At 44.5% G+C, this 14,088-nt stretch overlaps 1 protein-coding gene across 1 annotated transcript in view; it reads right to left on the bottom strand.

Annotated features, from left to right (window-relative positions):
* Positions 1–2,452: 2,452 nt before the first annotated feature.
* LOC140425347 (inactive ubiquitin thioesterase OTULINL-like) overlaps positions 2,453–14,088 on the bottom strand; it is a 151,517-nt gene continuing 139,881 nt past the window's right edge. The window contains exons 7-8 of the mRNA XM_072509519.1: positions 13,051–13,320; positions 2,453–11,482 (exon numbers count right to left, since the gene is read on the bottom strand). Coding sequence (XP_072365620.1) covers positions 11,303–11,482; positions 13,051–13,320 — 450 coding nt within the window. The 3' untranslated portion in view covers positions 2,453–11,302. The remainder of the gene's footprint in view (positions 11,483–13,050; positions 13,321–14,088) is intronic.

Genomic DNA, 14,088 nt, shown 5'->3' with positions numbered 1-14,088 from the left:
CTCTATAAGCATAAAGAATAAAGGAAAGGAAAAGTTACATTTATATATTGCTGCTCAAAATCCTCGGACATCCCAAAGAGGTTTACTGCCAATGAAATACTTTTGAAGTGCAGTCATTTAATCAAAGACACCAAATTATTTCTTTTTATGTCTTGCATTTTTGAATCTCTGCCATGTATTAGGCTATTTGAATGGACAATGCAACATTAGAAGACGCTTGTTGGTGTTAAGATTTAACATAGGAGGCAAGCCCAACACAGTTATCATTGACATTCAACTGGTTCATTTCAGACCTACAACACCACAAATACAGAGCAAAACACGTCTTGGGTAGAAGTTTAGGATTTCCTGTTGGGGAACCCAAAATTTTCCTTGAATGGACCTCCTGCCCATTCAAAATCTATCTGCAATTTTATAAGGGTGGGGGGGGTAAGTGAGCCTCCTGTCTTTGTCCCAGTCGGGCTACTTCTCACCTTAATTTTGAGACTGGGTGGAGGAGTTTAGGGGCAGTGGGTAAGCTCAGCAGGTGACCCTGCTTGTGCCTCAAGCTTAAAAAGGGGCTGGCCTCAAGGGCTCCCTTTCCATCTTAAGTGACCTGCTCCCTAAATTCTACCGCCTGGGTGCTCCCTCCCCACACCCTCTCCCCAACTTCCTCAAGCCTCACCTCACTTCCACTTCTCACTATGTGTCCCCCTGCACTTACCTCGCCTGGACTCCATGGTCTAGAATCTGGGGACAGCTTGTAGTCCCAGTCTGCGTTGCTGCTGCAACCACTGGGATTACAGAGCTGCTGGTCAATCAGATTGGCCGGCTGCTCTTTGAGGCAGAACTTCTACCCAAGTATTAAATGACTGCTCGTCTACCACAGTGGGGATGGGCTCCCCTCCAACTTTTCAGGTGACAACCCTGCCATCTAGAAAATCCTGCCCTTGAAGTTTAGTTTGTCCTCGTGGTATTAGAGGGATTAGGACACGGGTACAAAAGGTGCTCGGAATGTACAGAGGCTGAGATTTCAGTGCAGTACTGCGGGAATGCTGAATTATTAGACTTGCCATGCACTGGATGAGGTATTAAACCGATTATCCTGTCTGCACTCCCTTAAGTTCAGACTGTCAAGCATTTCCTTCAAACAGTTCTGCATTAAAGATAATGGACTCCTCTAAGAGAGACTACCCAGCTAGCTGCCAAGCAAACCTTGACGTAATTAGTTTCCGACCGAATTAAAGAATTCCAGCCAATTCTCATATAAACAACGTTGTCAGTTTTCATACTGGTCACCCTCCTGACAATTTAAAGGATTCCCTTCAAACTACAGCAACTAATTTTTAAAATCACATTTACTATGGGCGAGATCTACCGGCCACATTACGCCCGAAAGGTAGCGAGCAGTAGATACCGGGAGATTCCTATTACAGGATCTACCCTGCTCGCCACGCCCAACAAGATCTTGCGAGACGTCGAAATGTGAATCCTTAGCAAATTTGCTTAGCAAAGAATTAAGAACAATGAGGCACAGGAACAGGCCCTATTTCAAGAATTTCAGTCAACTCTCATATAAACAATGTTAGTTTCCAGCTAGTCTCATTCTAATATGCATTCCCACAATTTACCCAAGGCATGGGATCTAACTACCTCGCCTTGGAGATCTCGGGCATGCATCTTTCAGTGCTGGTCCTCACAAATGGGGACCATGACGGAACGCCACTAGTGGGGGTTTCCCAGGGGATTGCAGGCCCCCAGGTGCTTGCCTTCTTGGCAGGTTGGCACCCTGGCACTGCTGGTGCCACCCAGGCACACTGGCACCACCATCCTAGCACCCTGGCTGTGCTGCCTGTGTGCCAGCCTGGCATTGCCAAGGTGGCACTGTCAGGGTACCAGTGCCAAAGTGCCAGGCTGGCATTTTTCCCATGCTGCGGATCGGGGGTGCCCTGTGCAGGTGCGGGGTGGGCTGAGGGGAGTTAGGGCTTGGGGGTCGAGAGATCAGGACATTATTTAAAAATGGCATGCCAATCTCCTTCTGAAAACAAGTCTGTGTGGCCTTGGCTGAGTGTTACCCGAGGCTCCCAATCTACCTCGAATGGCTGTTCCATAGCGTGTAGCACTGGGACACACCCAGATAATCGCGCTACGGGACTCTGTTTTCATTCAAGTAGATCGTGCTTATCTTATATTAAAAACTCCAGAAATGTTTCTTATTTGATGCAGCCTAAACGCTTTTTCAGAAATCATCTTTCCTCCTGCCAAAATTCAAAAGTAGATGTTTGATGCAGTAAGGTTGCTAACCCACAATGTGCCACATTTTAAATATCTTTAAAAAATTATATTTCAGGTATTTATTTTGGTAGTGCACAAAAATTTGCACTTCACAAACAACTCTGATGTTAAAATTAGATGGGTAATTTGATATTTCAATGTTTTTTAAAGAGCAAAAATTGTTGGAGCGACAAATAAGTTTGAAGAGCAAATTAGAGAGGTGGTGAAGGCTCTTTCTGACATTATTACAGTAATAAATATATTCTGTGTTTGAGCAACTTTAATACAATATTTCCATTGTTGTATTTGAGCTTGAAAAAAATCTCCCTGGGTCTACCAACGAAGTGCAGTAACTTATACAATGGAGGAGGAGTATCTGAGGCTTCAATAGCCTGTGTTACATTACTAAATATAATGATATTCTACATGTCTAGAATTCCAGAATATAGTCCTGAAACCAAGTATATATAGTCCTGAAACCACTGATATTTCATGAAACTGTCAGAAAGTATCTCAGTGCAATAAATCTCAAAGAACAGAACATTTAACAAATTTAATCCAGGAATTTGCGCGCTGCATTCACCATCGGTCATTTTTGGAACTTTGCTTAATTCTGATAAGAGAATTAAAATCTGTTTATTTGTTTGCTTTTTGTATCTAATTATACTATTACAAATTGGAATTATAGGTGAATATTTGATTTGAGAAGTGTCAAACAGATGATCACTAATAACTCATTTTCTTCTAATTGTTATTAATATAACATTAGTCGGAAGCTTTGGATGTAGGGGTTACATTCTCCGAATATCATAAAGACAAAGGAGTCTTATGTTATGCATTGCCTCACATAAATATATGCTCCTATTGAGTCAAAATTTTCCATGATCATACACCAGTCTTGAATTGTAATTGATGCTATTAACTTTTAAATGTAATCATTCTGGGATATCCGTGTCACTAACAAGGCTATCATTTATAACCCATTCCTAGTTGCCCATGAGGAGTTAAACTACCTTCTTGAACTGCTGCAGTCTATATGGCTATATGTCATAGATTATCATAGAATTTACAGTGCAGAAGGAGGCCATTCGGCCCATCGAGTCTGCACCAGCTCTTGGAAAGAGCACCCTACCCAAGCCCACTCCTCCACTCTATCCCCATAACCCAGTAACCCCACCCAACACTAAGGGCAATTTTGGACACTAAGGGCAATTTAGCATGGCCAATCCATCTAACCTGCACATCTTTGGACTGTGGGAGGAAACCGGAGCACCCGGAGGAAACCCACGCACACACGGGGAGGATGTGCAGACTCCGCACAGACAGTGACCCAAGCCGGAATCGAACCTGGGACCCTGGAGCTGTGAAGCAATTGTGCTATCCACAATGCTACCGTGCAGCCCCAATTGGATGGCCCCAATGTCCAATTTGGATGGTTTGCCACTTGGAGGGAAACTTGGAAGTGAAGGTGCCTCATGCTGCAATTGTACTTCTGAGTGCTGGAGTTTGCAGGTTTGGGAAATGTTGTTGAAAAAGCATCACGTTGCTGCAGTGCATCCTGTAAATAGTATACGTTACAACGATGGTGTGACGGTGCTGGAGGGTGTAGTTATTTAAGGTAGTGAACAGACTTCCATTTTTTATCCTGGACAACGTTGATCTTCTTGAATATTGTTGCAGCTGAAATCATCCAAGGCAAGTGATGGAAAGGCTACAAAACTCCCAACTTATTTTGTTGGTTTTGGAGAGGCATTGGGAGTCAGGAGATGAATCACTCACTGTAGAAGACCCAGCCTAATCTGGTATTGACATGGCTGATCCAGCAGAGGGCAGTAGAGCAGAGCTGCTGATTGGCTGTTGCAAGGGAGATTTTCATACCTCCGTTGCGGTCACCCTAACTTGAAGGTGGTTTGTGGAGGAGCTGTTGTCAAGTGACACTTAAACCCAAAACACTTCTTCAGTGTTTCCCTCCCTACCCCCTCCTCTAACTAAAAAAAAAACCAACCGCTGTAAAGATCAAGAGAAAGGCTCGAGGTCAGGTAGAAGTTGAACCGTGACGCCACAGCCTGCAGGTAAGGCATTGGCTGGTGACTGGTAAGTAGTTTTTCTTTTCTTTTCCCTCAGGTGTTATCGTGCAGGGTGCAGAGGTTGCTGAGTGAGTGCTTGCTGAGAAGGGGAGTGAATAACAGGTAAGCTCTTTCTTTCTTTTTTTTATCTAGAGGGGATGGCAGGGAAGGTAGTGCAATGTTCCTCCTGCAGAATGTTTGAGGTGAGGGACGCAGACAGTGTCCCTGCTGATTTCATCTGTGGGAAGTGCACCCATTTCCAGCTCTTCAGAAACCGCGTTAGGGAACTGGAGCTCGAGCTGGATGAACTTCAGATCATTCGGGAGGCAGAGGTGGTCATAGATAGAAGCTTCAGGGATGTAGTTACTCTGAAGAATAAAGATAGATGGGTGACAGTGAGAGGGGCTGGGAGGACGCAGTCAGTACAGGGGTCCCCTGTGGTCGTTCCCCTTACTAACAAGTATACCGCTTTGGATACTGTTGGAGGGGACGACTTACCAGGGGTAAGCCATGGGGTGCAGGTCTCTGGCACAGAGTCTGTCCCTGTTGCTTAGAAGGGAAGGGGGGAGAGGAGTAGAGCATTAGTCATTGGAGACTCCATAGTTAGGGGGATAGATAGATTATGTGGGAACGAGAGAGACTCACGGTTGGTGTGTTGCCTCCCAGGTGCCAGGGTGCGTGATGTCTTGGATCGTGTTTTCGGGATCCTTAAGGGGAGGGGGAGCAGCCCCAAGTCGTGGTCCACATAGGTACCAACGACATAGGTAGGAAAAGGGATAGGGATGTAAAGCAGGAATTCAGGGAGCTAGGGTACAAACTTAGATCTAGGACAGACAGAGTTATTATCTCTGGGTTGTTACCCGTGCCACTTGATAGTGAGACGAGGAATAGGGAAAGAGAGGAGTTGATCGCGTGGCTACAGGGATGGTGTAGGAGGGAGGGTTTCAGATTTTTGGATAATTGAGGCTCGTTCTGGGGTCGGTAGGACCTCTACAAATGGGATGGTCTAACCTGGACCAGAGGGGTACCAATATCCTGGGGGTGAAATTTGCTGATGCTCTTCAGGAGGGTTTAAACTAGTCCAGCAGGGGCTTGTGAACCTGAATTGTAGCTCCAGTATACAGGAGGTTGAGAGTAGTGAGGTCATGAGTAAGGTTTTAAAGTTGCAGGAGTGTACCGGCAGGCAGGAAGGTGGTTTAAAGTGTGTCTTCTTCAATGCCAGGAGCATCCGGAATAACGTGGTGAACTTGGTACCTGGGACTTCGATATTGTGGCCATTTCGGAGACATGGATAGAGCAGGGACAAGAATGGTTGTTGCAGGTGCCGGGGTTTAGATATTTCAGTGAGCTCAGGCAAGGTGGTAAAAGAGGGGGAGGGGTGGCATTGTTAGTCAAGGACAGTATTACGGTGGCAGAAAGGACGTTTGAGGAGGACTCGTCGATTGAGGTAGTATGGGCTGAGGTTAGAAACAGGACAGGAGAGGTCACCCTGTTAGGGGTTTTCTATAGGCCTCCAAAAAGTTCCAGAGATGTAGAGGAAAGGATTGCAAAGATGATTCTGGATAGGAGCGAAAGCAACAGTGTAGTTGTTATGGGCGACTTTAACTTTCCAATTATAGTGGCAACCGTTCATTGACTACCTCGCAGAACGATAAAGGAAATGGGAAGGTAGCAGCAGCAACCCAGGGGGGAGGGGGGGGGGGGGGCGGGCGGGTCCTCAGGGATGTTTGTGTATAGATATTTGTACCAGGTTATGTATATTGGACTGCTCGATTTTATTTTTGGAGAGTTATTATTTTTGATATGGCAGTTGGCATTTAGTTTATATATTATTTATTTGTTTGTTAAAATGGCCACTGTTATTTATACTGTTTTATTGTCGAAAAAAGGAAAACCTTTGTATTGTTTTGTTTGGCCAAAAAATTTTGAATAAAATATATATTTTAAAAAACTTTCCAAATATTGACTGGAAACGCTATAGTTAGAGTACTTTAGATGGGTCCGTTTTTGTCCAATGTGTGTAGGAGAGTTTCCTGACACAGTATGTAGATAGGCCAACGAGATGAGAGGCCGTATTGGATTTGGTACTGTGTAATGAACCAGGGCAGTTGTTAGATTTGGAGGTAGGTGAGCACTTTGGTGATAGTGACCACAATTCGATTACGTTTACGTTAGTGATGGAAAGGGATAGGTATATACCGCAGGGCAAGAGTTATATTTGGGGGAAAGGCAATTATGATGCGATGAAGCAAGGCTTAGGATGCACCAGATAGATGGAGAGGAAAACTGCAGGGGATGGGCACAATGGAAATGTGGAGCTTGTTCAAGGAACAGCTACTGCGTGTCCTTGATAAGTATGTACCTGTCAGGCAGGGAGGAAGTGGTCGAGCAAGGGAACCGTGGTTTACTAAGGCAGTCGAAACATTTGTCAAGAGGAAGAAGGATGCTTATGTAAAGATGAGACATGAAGGTTCAGTAAGGGCGCTCGAGAGTTACAAGTTAGCTAGGAAGAACCTAAAGAGCAGGAGACATGAGAAATCTTTGGCAGGTAGGATCAAGGATAACCCCAAAGCTTTCTATAGATATGTCAGGAATAAAAGAATGACTAGGGTAAGAGTAGGGCCAGTCAAGGACAGTAGTGGGAAGTTGTGCTTGGAGTCCGAGGAGATAGGAGAGGTGCTAAATGAATATTTTTCGTCAGTATTCACACAGGAAAAAGACAATGTTGTCGAGGAGAATACTGAGATTCAGGCTACTAGATTAGAAGGGGTGGAGGTTCATAAGGAGGAGGTGTTAACAATTCTGGAAAGGGTGAAAACAGATAAGTCCCCTGGGCCGGATGGGATTTATCCTAGGATTCTCTGCGTAGCAGGGAGGAGATTGCTGAGCCTTTGGCTTTGATCTTTAAGCCATCTTTGTCAACAGGAATAGTGCCAGAAGACTGGAGGATAGCAAATGTTGTCCCTTTGTTCAAGAAGGGCAGGAGAGACAACCTCGGTAACTATAGACCAGTGAGCCTTACTTCTGTTGTGGGCAAAATCTTGGAAAGGTTTATAAGAGATAGGGTGTATAATCATCTGGAAAGGAATAATTTGATTAGATATAGTCAACACGGTTTCGTGAAGGGTAGGTTGTGCCTCGCAAACCTAATTGAGTTCTTTGAGAAGGTGACCAAACAGGTGGATGAGGGTAAAGCAGTTGCTGTGGTGTATATGGATTTCAGTAAAGCATTTGATAAGGTTCCCCACGGGAGGCTACTGCAGAAAATACAGAACCATGGGATTCAGGGAGATTTAGCAGTTTGGATCAGAAATTGGCCTAGCTGGAAGAAGACAAAGGGTGGTGGTTGATGGGAAGTGTTCAGACTGGAGTCCAGTTACTAGTGGTGTACCACAAGGATCTGTTTTGGGGCCACTGCTGTTTGTCATTTTTATAAATGACCTGGAGGGCGTAGAAGGATGGGCGAGTAGATTTGCAGATGACACTAAAGTCGGTGGAGTTTTGGACAGTGCGGAAGGATGTTACAAGTTACAGAGGGACATAGATCAGCTGTAGCGCTGGGCTGAGAGGTGGCAAATGGAGTTTAATGCAGAAAAGTGTGAGGTGATTCATTTTGGAAGGAATAACAGGAAGACAGAGTACTGGGCTAATGGTAAGATTCTTGGCAGTGTGGATGAGCAGAGAGATCTCGGTGTCCATGTACATAGATCCCTGAAAGTTGCCACTCAGGTTGAGAGGGTTGTTAAGAAGGCGTATGGTGTGTTAGCTTTTATTGGTAGAGGGATTGAGTTTCGGAGCCATGAGGTCATGTTGCAGCAGTACAAAACTCTGGTGCGGCCGCATTTGGAGGATTGCGTGCAATTCTGGTCGCCGCATTATCGGAAGGATGTGGAAGCATTGGAAAGGGTGCAGAGGAGATTTACCAGGATGTTGCCTGGTGTGGAGGGAAGATCTTATGAGGAAAGGCTGAGGGACTTGAGGCTGTTTTCGTTAGAGAGAAGAAGGTTAAGAGGTGACTTAACTGAGGCATACAAGATGATCAGAGGATTGGATAGGGTGGACAGCAAGAGCCTTTTTCCTTGGATGGTGATGTCTAGCACGAGGGGACATAGCTTTAAATTGAGGGGAGATAGATATAAGACAGATGTCAGAGGTAGGTTCTTTACTCAGAGAGTAGTAAGGGTGTGGAATGCCCTGCCTGCAACAGTAGTGGACTCGCCAACACCAAGGGTATTCAAATGGTCATTGGATAGACATATGGACGATAAGGGAATCGTGTAGATGGGCTTTAGAGTGGTTTCACAGGTCGGCGCAACATCGAGGGCCGAAGGGCCTGTACTGCGCTGTAATGTTCTATGTTCCAGTTGAGCTCTGGTCAATTGTTACTCCAGGATATTGATGGCAATATTGAAAGGGCAGGTGGTTAGATTCACCTCTTGAAAATGTTCATTGACTGGCAGTGTACAGCATTAATGATTCTTGCCCAAACTGAATGTTGTCCAGGTCTTGTTGCATGATGGCATATGCTGCTTAATACCTGAGGTAATGATGCTGAATACTACACCTGAGGTTAAAGTGCTGAATATTACACAATCAGTAGCAACCATCCCATTTCTAACCCTATGATGAAGGAAAGGCCATTAATTAAAAGAGTGAAAATAACTGGACCCTAAGGAGCTCCTACAGTAATCTCCTGCTGCTAAGATGATTGGTTTGCAACAGGAAGAACCATCTTCCCTTGTGCTAGATATTACTCCAGAGGTTCCTGCCAATTTCCACTGACTTCAGTTTTATAAGGACTCCTTGATGCTACACTTAGTCCAATGTTGAGGGTAGTCATCCTTATCTCACCTCTGAAATTCAGTTATTTGTCAGAAGCAGAGAAAAAAATGTAAAAGAAAGAGAATGATATATTCTCCACCACTCCCCATCCACTCCACCCAGCACAATTCACCATAGTACTGTCTGAAGTTAGAGAAGACAAGTTTCCGTGGTGCATCCAAAAATAGTTCAAGAACCTCTGCCTAAATTAATACAAATTACTTTGAATGTGTTCAGTCCACTTTACTAAAGTTGGTGGGGAACAGCTGTAGCCACCTAATTTGGCCAACTCCCGATTTAAAATGGCGAACGGCAAAGGCTGCTGGGAAAGTCAGCCAACAAGACAGAAACCAGCGGCTGCAGGTTTGCTGTGTATTTACCTCTGCAAAAAACCAGACAACATCGATACCAGCGACCATCAGCATAACAAAGTAACAGCTATCTGCATACTGATGAGCAATCCCCGGGAACAATAAGTAACATTTTGACACACAAAGCAAAGCCAGACTCCCCGGCGCCAGCAGAAGCCAACACAAAGGAGGTGAACGAGCACCTCAAGACCGCCCATCGATCAGGGAACAGCTCCAGTATTGGAGAAAATCGAACCAAGCGATTGGGACAAAGTCCAATCACTTGGGACCAGGTACAGGGTCCGCCCCGAAAGGCGGAAAGCCCCTGGGGACTATAAGAGTTGAGCCCCAAGTTCAAATTGCTCTCTCTTCACTCTTCAGCAGCTCCTCTTCAGCTCTTCTTCCTGCCTGGGTCACCCAGCAACACAAACCAATATTGACCGTGACCGGTGCAGTGAAGACCGACAATCACAAGTCTTAATTCAACGCTCGCTATGAGATAGGCGCTCCTAGCTACCAATCCGTACCAACTTCGAATCCCGCAGACTCAGAACCCGAACGAAAGGCCATTTGTTCCCCTGACCTGGTGGGCCAGTTCCAAGTTAAGTATCGGCCTGTTAGTTGTAGAAGTAGCTTAGGCGTAGAAATTGTGCATGAGTAGCGATTACTGTGTATAATCAATGTGCTTTGATTTAAATCTTACTAATCGGTGTGTTGGGTTATTGATCATTCCTCGGACTTGAACCTCGTGGCGGTATCATAAAGATACCTGGCGACTCAAGAGCAAAGGTAATAAAACAGAGCAATTAAACCAAGGAGAAAATCAGCAACACCGCCTCAATTGTCACTGAGTCACACTGAATAGATTTATTGGTCCTCGCTTAATGGGGTTTTCTGGAGGAGCAGCAGCAGCAAATTAAACATGAAGAAGTGGGTCTCTTGGCACCACTTGCTCGGAATGGAGCAGGTTCAGTGCAGTTTGGTTTGTATAGAGGACAGACTTGTTTTTGGATGATGAAAAGCTCCAGAATACAGAATGGTAGGAGACTTTCCAGAAATTCTGTTGTTATGACCTCTTTCCAAAAATATTCGTTGTTTACATAGAATACATAGAAACCCTATAGTGAGGAAGCAATTCGGCCCATTGATTCTGCACCGACCCTCTGAAATAGCACTCCACCCAAGCCCATTCTCCCGCCCTATCCCTATAAACCCTTAACCGAATCTACACATCCCTGGACACTAAGGGACAATTTAGTGTGGCCAATCCACCGAACCTGCACATCTTTGGGAGGAAACCCACTCAGACATGGGGAGAATGTGCAAACTTCACAGTTACCCAGACCGGAATTGAACCCAGGTCATTGGCGCTGTGAGGCACCAATGCTAGTCCACTGTACCACCCTGATTATCCAGTGACCTTTTGCCGGCAGCATTAGGATAACAGTGTCTAAGCTTACGTGTACCAGAGGGTGGAATGTTTCAGTAGGAGGTGGAGGGGATGGGACAGGGGAAAAACGGCGAAAAAAAGATATATAAAATATCAATTGTCTCACTCTTCATATAATGTTAGTTTTGTTTACGGATTTGAGTTTTTCATTAATAAGATCAAGATTTGTATTTTGCTGGATACCTTTAGACTTGCTGCATTTTGAAAAACTACAAGTATATTCAAAAATGTTTCAATAAAAGTTAAAATAATAGACTTGGGTTGCTACAAAGTTGGATACAATGATTATCATAGCCGCATTAAGCCAATATAAATACCCAAAATGCGGACAAAACATTTCCTCACAATCTCAGTAATGTAATTCAGGTCCAGTTAATGGGAACATTGTAATGTCGGTCATCTTCAGTCAGAAGAAGAACTTCATACCATTCTCTATGGCTATCTGCTTGATAACAGGATTCAAATTCTTCAGTGCCATACTTATAGAGTCTGAAGGTTCTGATCTTCAAATGAAATGTGAATCCAAGGAGAAGCATTTCAATCTAGAAGATGGAGAAATAAATAAACAAACACACACATAGAAGAGAAATAATAATTTCAACTTTTAGACAGAAGATTATATTTCAAGTATTATTGAAATATTACTCTGCAACAATCATCCTTCATGCATTGTTTTTTCTCTCTCCATAAATAAATTACCCATCCCTTTGTCCTCACTACAACCAACCACCCAATATTCAGCCTTCCGTTTCTCTCCAAAAGTCACAAATTCCATTCTGCAGGACAATCACCATGCTGCATTACCTCAACTCCACCTTTATACAGCCTTCGTATTGTCAATCATATTCTCCTTCTCTAAAGCTTCCTCTTCACTTGCACAAAATAAAAGCAAACTACTGCAGATGCTGTAATCTGAAATCAAAGAGAAAATGCTGGAAAATCTCAGCAGGTCTGGCAGCATCTGTAGGGAGAGAAAAGAGCTAACGTTTGAGTGCAGGTGACCCTTTGTCAAAGCCACTTGTACAGCTTGGTGTGAAATCCCTTGCTGGATTCCATGCTTGCCAGTACATTCTGTTCCTGGCCCCTCACTACCTCAGGAATATCCCAAGGATCCAATCTTAGCCCCTTAGTCATGCTGATGTCATTTCCTTCCCTCCACACAATGTTGCTTCATTTCAAATAAAGAAATACAATTTGAAGTTTCACCCCTTTCCCTGTCTACCAGCTGGTCCTGTCACTCGGGGATAACAAATGCAAATACTTTCTTTAACATACAAATAACAAGGCAGGAACTGTGATGCTGTAAATGGAACCAGACGTTCAGATCAAAAGTTAGAAAATTATATACCAGCGTGGAACAAAGATGTGCTTATTTAGTTAATCCCTTGCAAATTTCTCCAGCATTGGGCAGCACGGTAGCATTGTGGTTAGCACAATTGCTTCACAGCTCCAGGGTCCCAGGTTCGATTCCCGGCTTGGGTCGCTGTCTGTGTGGGGTCTGCACATTCTCCCCGTGTGTGCGTGGGTTTCCTCCGGGTGCTCCGGTTTCCTCCCACAGTCCAACGATGTGCAGGTTAGATGGATTGGCCGTGCTAAATTGCCCTTAGTGTCCAAAATTGCCCTTAGTGTTGGGTGGGGTTACTGGGTTATGGGGATAGAGTGGAGGAGTGGGCTTGGGTAGGGTGCTCTTTCCAAGAGCCGGTGCAGACTCGATGGGTCAAATGGCCTCTTTCTGCACTGTAAATTCTATGAAATGATCTCCGGACATCTAATATTCTGTGCCAATACCTCATTCGTATTGCTCACTGCTGTAAATAATTTTATTTGAATATGAATCAGATTAGCAGATCACCATGATAAAAACAAGTCTTACATGGCTGATATTATTCATCTGAAATGTGATTTAGTACTATTCATAATTATAGTGTTAGGCATATCACACTATGGAATGGTTGATTAACCCCCGAGGCTCACTATTCCATTTAATACATCACCCCAATTTGTATGGTTTAGCTATTGGGAAAGCAGATTCACCTTCAGAATTACACAATAAAGAAAATGTGTGTACACAAATAAAGAAAGTTTGTGGAGAGTCCTAACCACTACATACCTGTTCCAGTCCACCTGTGTCGCCAACGTTGTTGAGATGGTTCATCATGAAACTTAAAGGATCTGGTGAAGAATCACGAGCAAAGAGAAAATCACAAAAGCTGGGAACATCTTCACCATTTCTCATGTTCTCATGAAGCTCAACCACATTGCACAGCATCAGAAATTTCATGGCTTCGAACATCTTGTATTCATTCTCCTGCTCACTGAACAAATTCATACACATGTCTGTTCTTTTTGCATGGTCTTTAATCCCATAAATGTTGATCCACTGGAACAAAATGAACAGGTTTTAATCAAAGTGCAACAAATTGATTTATATGGTGATCTAGCAAACAGATCCAATTGACTAACTCTATTCCCTCCTCAGTTTCTTAACATGCTGGAATTTTCCGGTCCCAACAGCAGCAGGTGGGCAAAGCGGCAGGAGCTGAAGAATAGGTTACCCACCAGCATGAAATGACGGTGGGAATGTGTCCTCCAACCAGTCATGGCAAATCGCCTTTCCCGCCAGAGGCAGCAAGTTCTTTTGCATTCTGTTGCTGGAACATAAGTGAAGGCCCGGCCAGAATTGCGTCCCCGATCCAATTATCCACACTACCAACGGGATATCATATCGGTCAGGAACATGTCCGTACCAACGTGGCATAGACGTGTTGGGACTCATCTACAAGGAGGCCTGGACAGCCTGCAAAGAATGAAAGATAAAGGGCTCAGGCAACGGTGGGCCGGATGTCCAGTGGTGGCATGTCGGAGGAGGAAAACCATTAGGTAGCTCCTGCAAAGTTACTTGTTTTTTGGCCGCTTTTGCCTGGTTCTTGGGGTTATTCAGTGGACAATCTCTTCATATAAGATAGTAGAAGGGTCCTAGAGGAGGATTATGTCAAAATGGTCCACAACTAAGAGGTCGGCAGTTGAAAATTCTTCAACTGACTCGGAGGTTTCCGGTTGAGCCTCAGCAGGGAAGATGGCGGCGGCTGGTCAGGCAGCTGGGGTCACCCGATCATAGCAGATATGCTAATGGTGGTACTGGCCATCG

This window comes from Scyliorhinus torazame, chromosome 6 (assembly GCF_047496885.1).
Source record: "Scyliorhinus torazame isolate Kashiwa2021f chromosome 6, sScyTor2.1, whole genome shotgun sequence".
In the NCBI taxonomy this organism is placed as follows: Eukaryota; Metazoa; Chordata; class Chondrichthyes; order Carcharhiniformes; family Scyliorhinidae; genus Scyliorhinus; species Scyliorhinus torazame.
The sequence above is the reverse complement of the archived record's forward strand: the minus strand, read 5'-3'. Positions and strand labels throughout refer to the sequence as shown.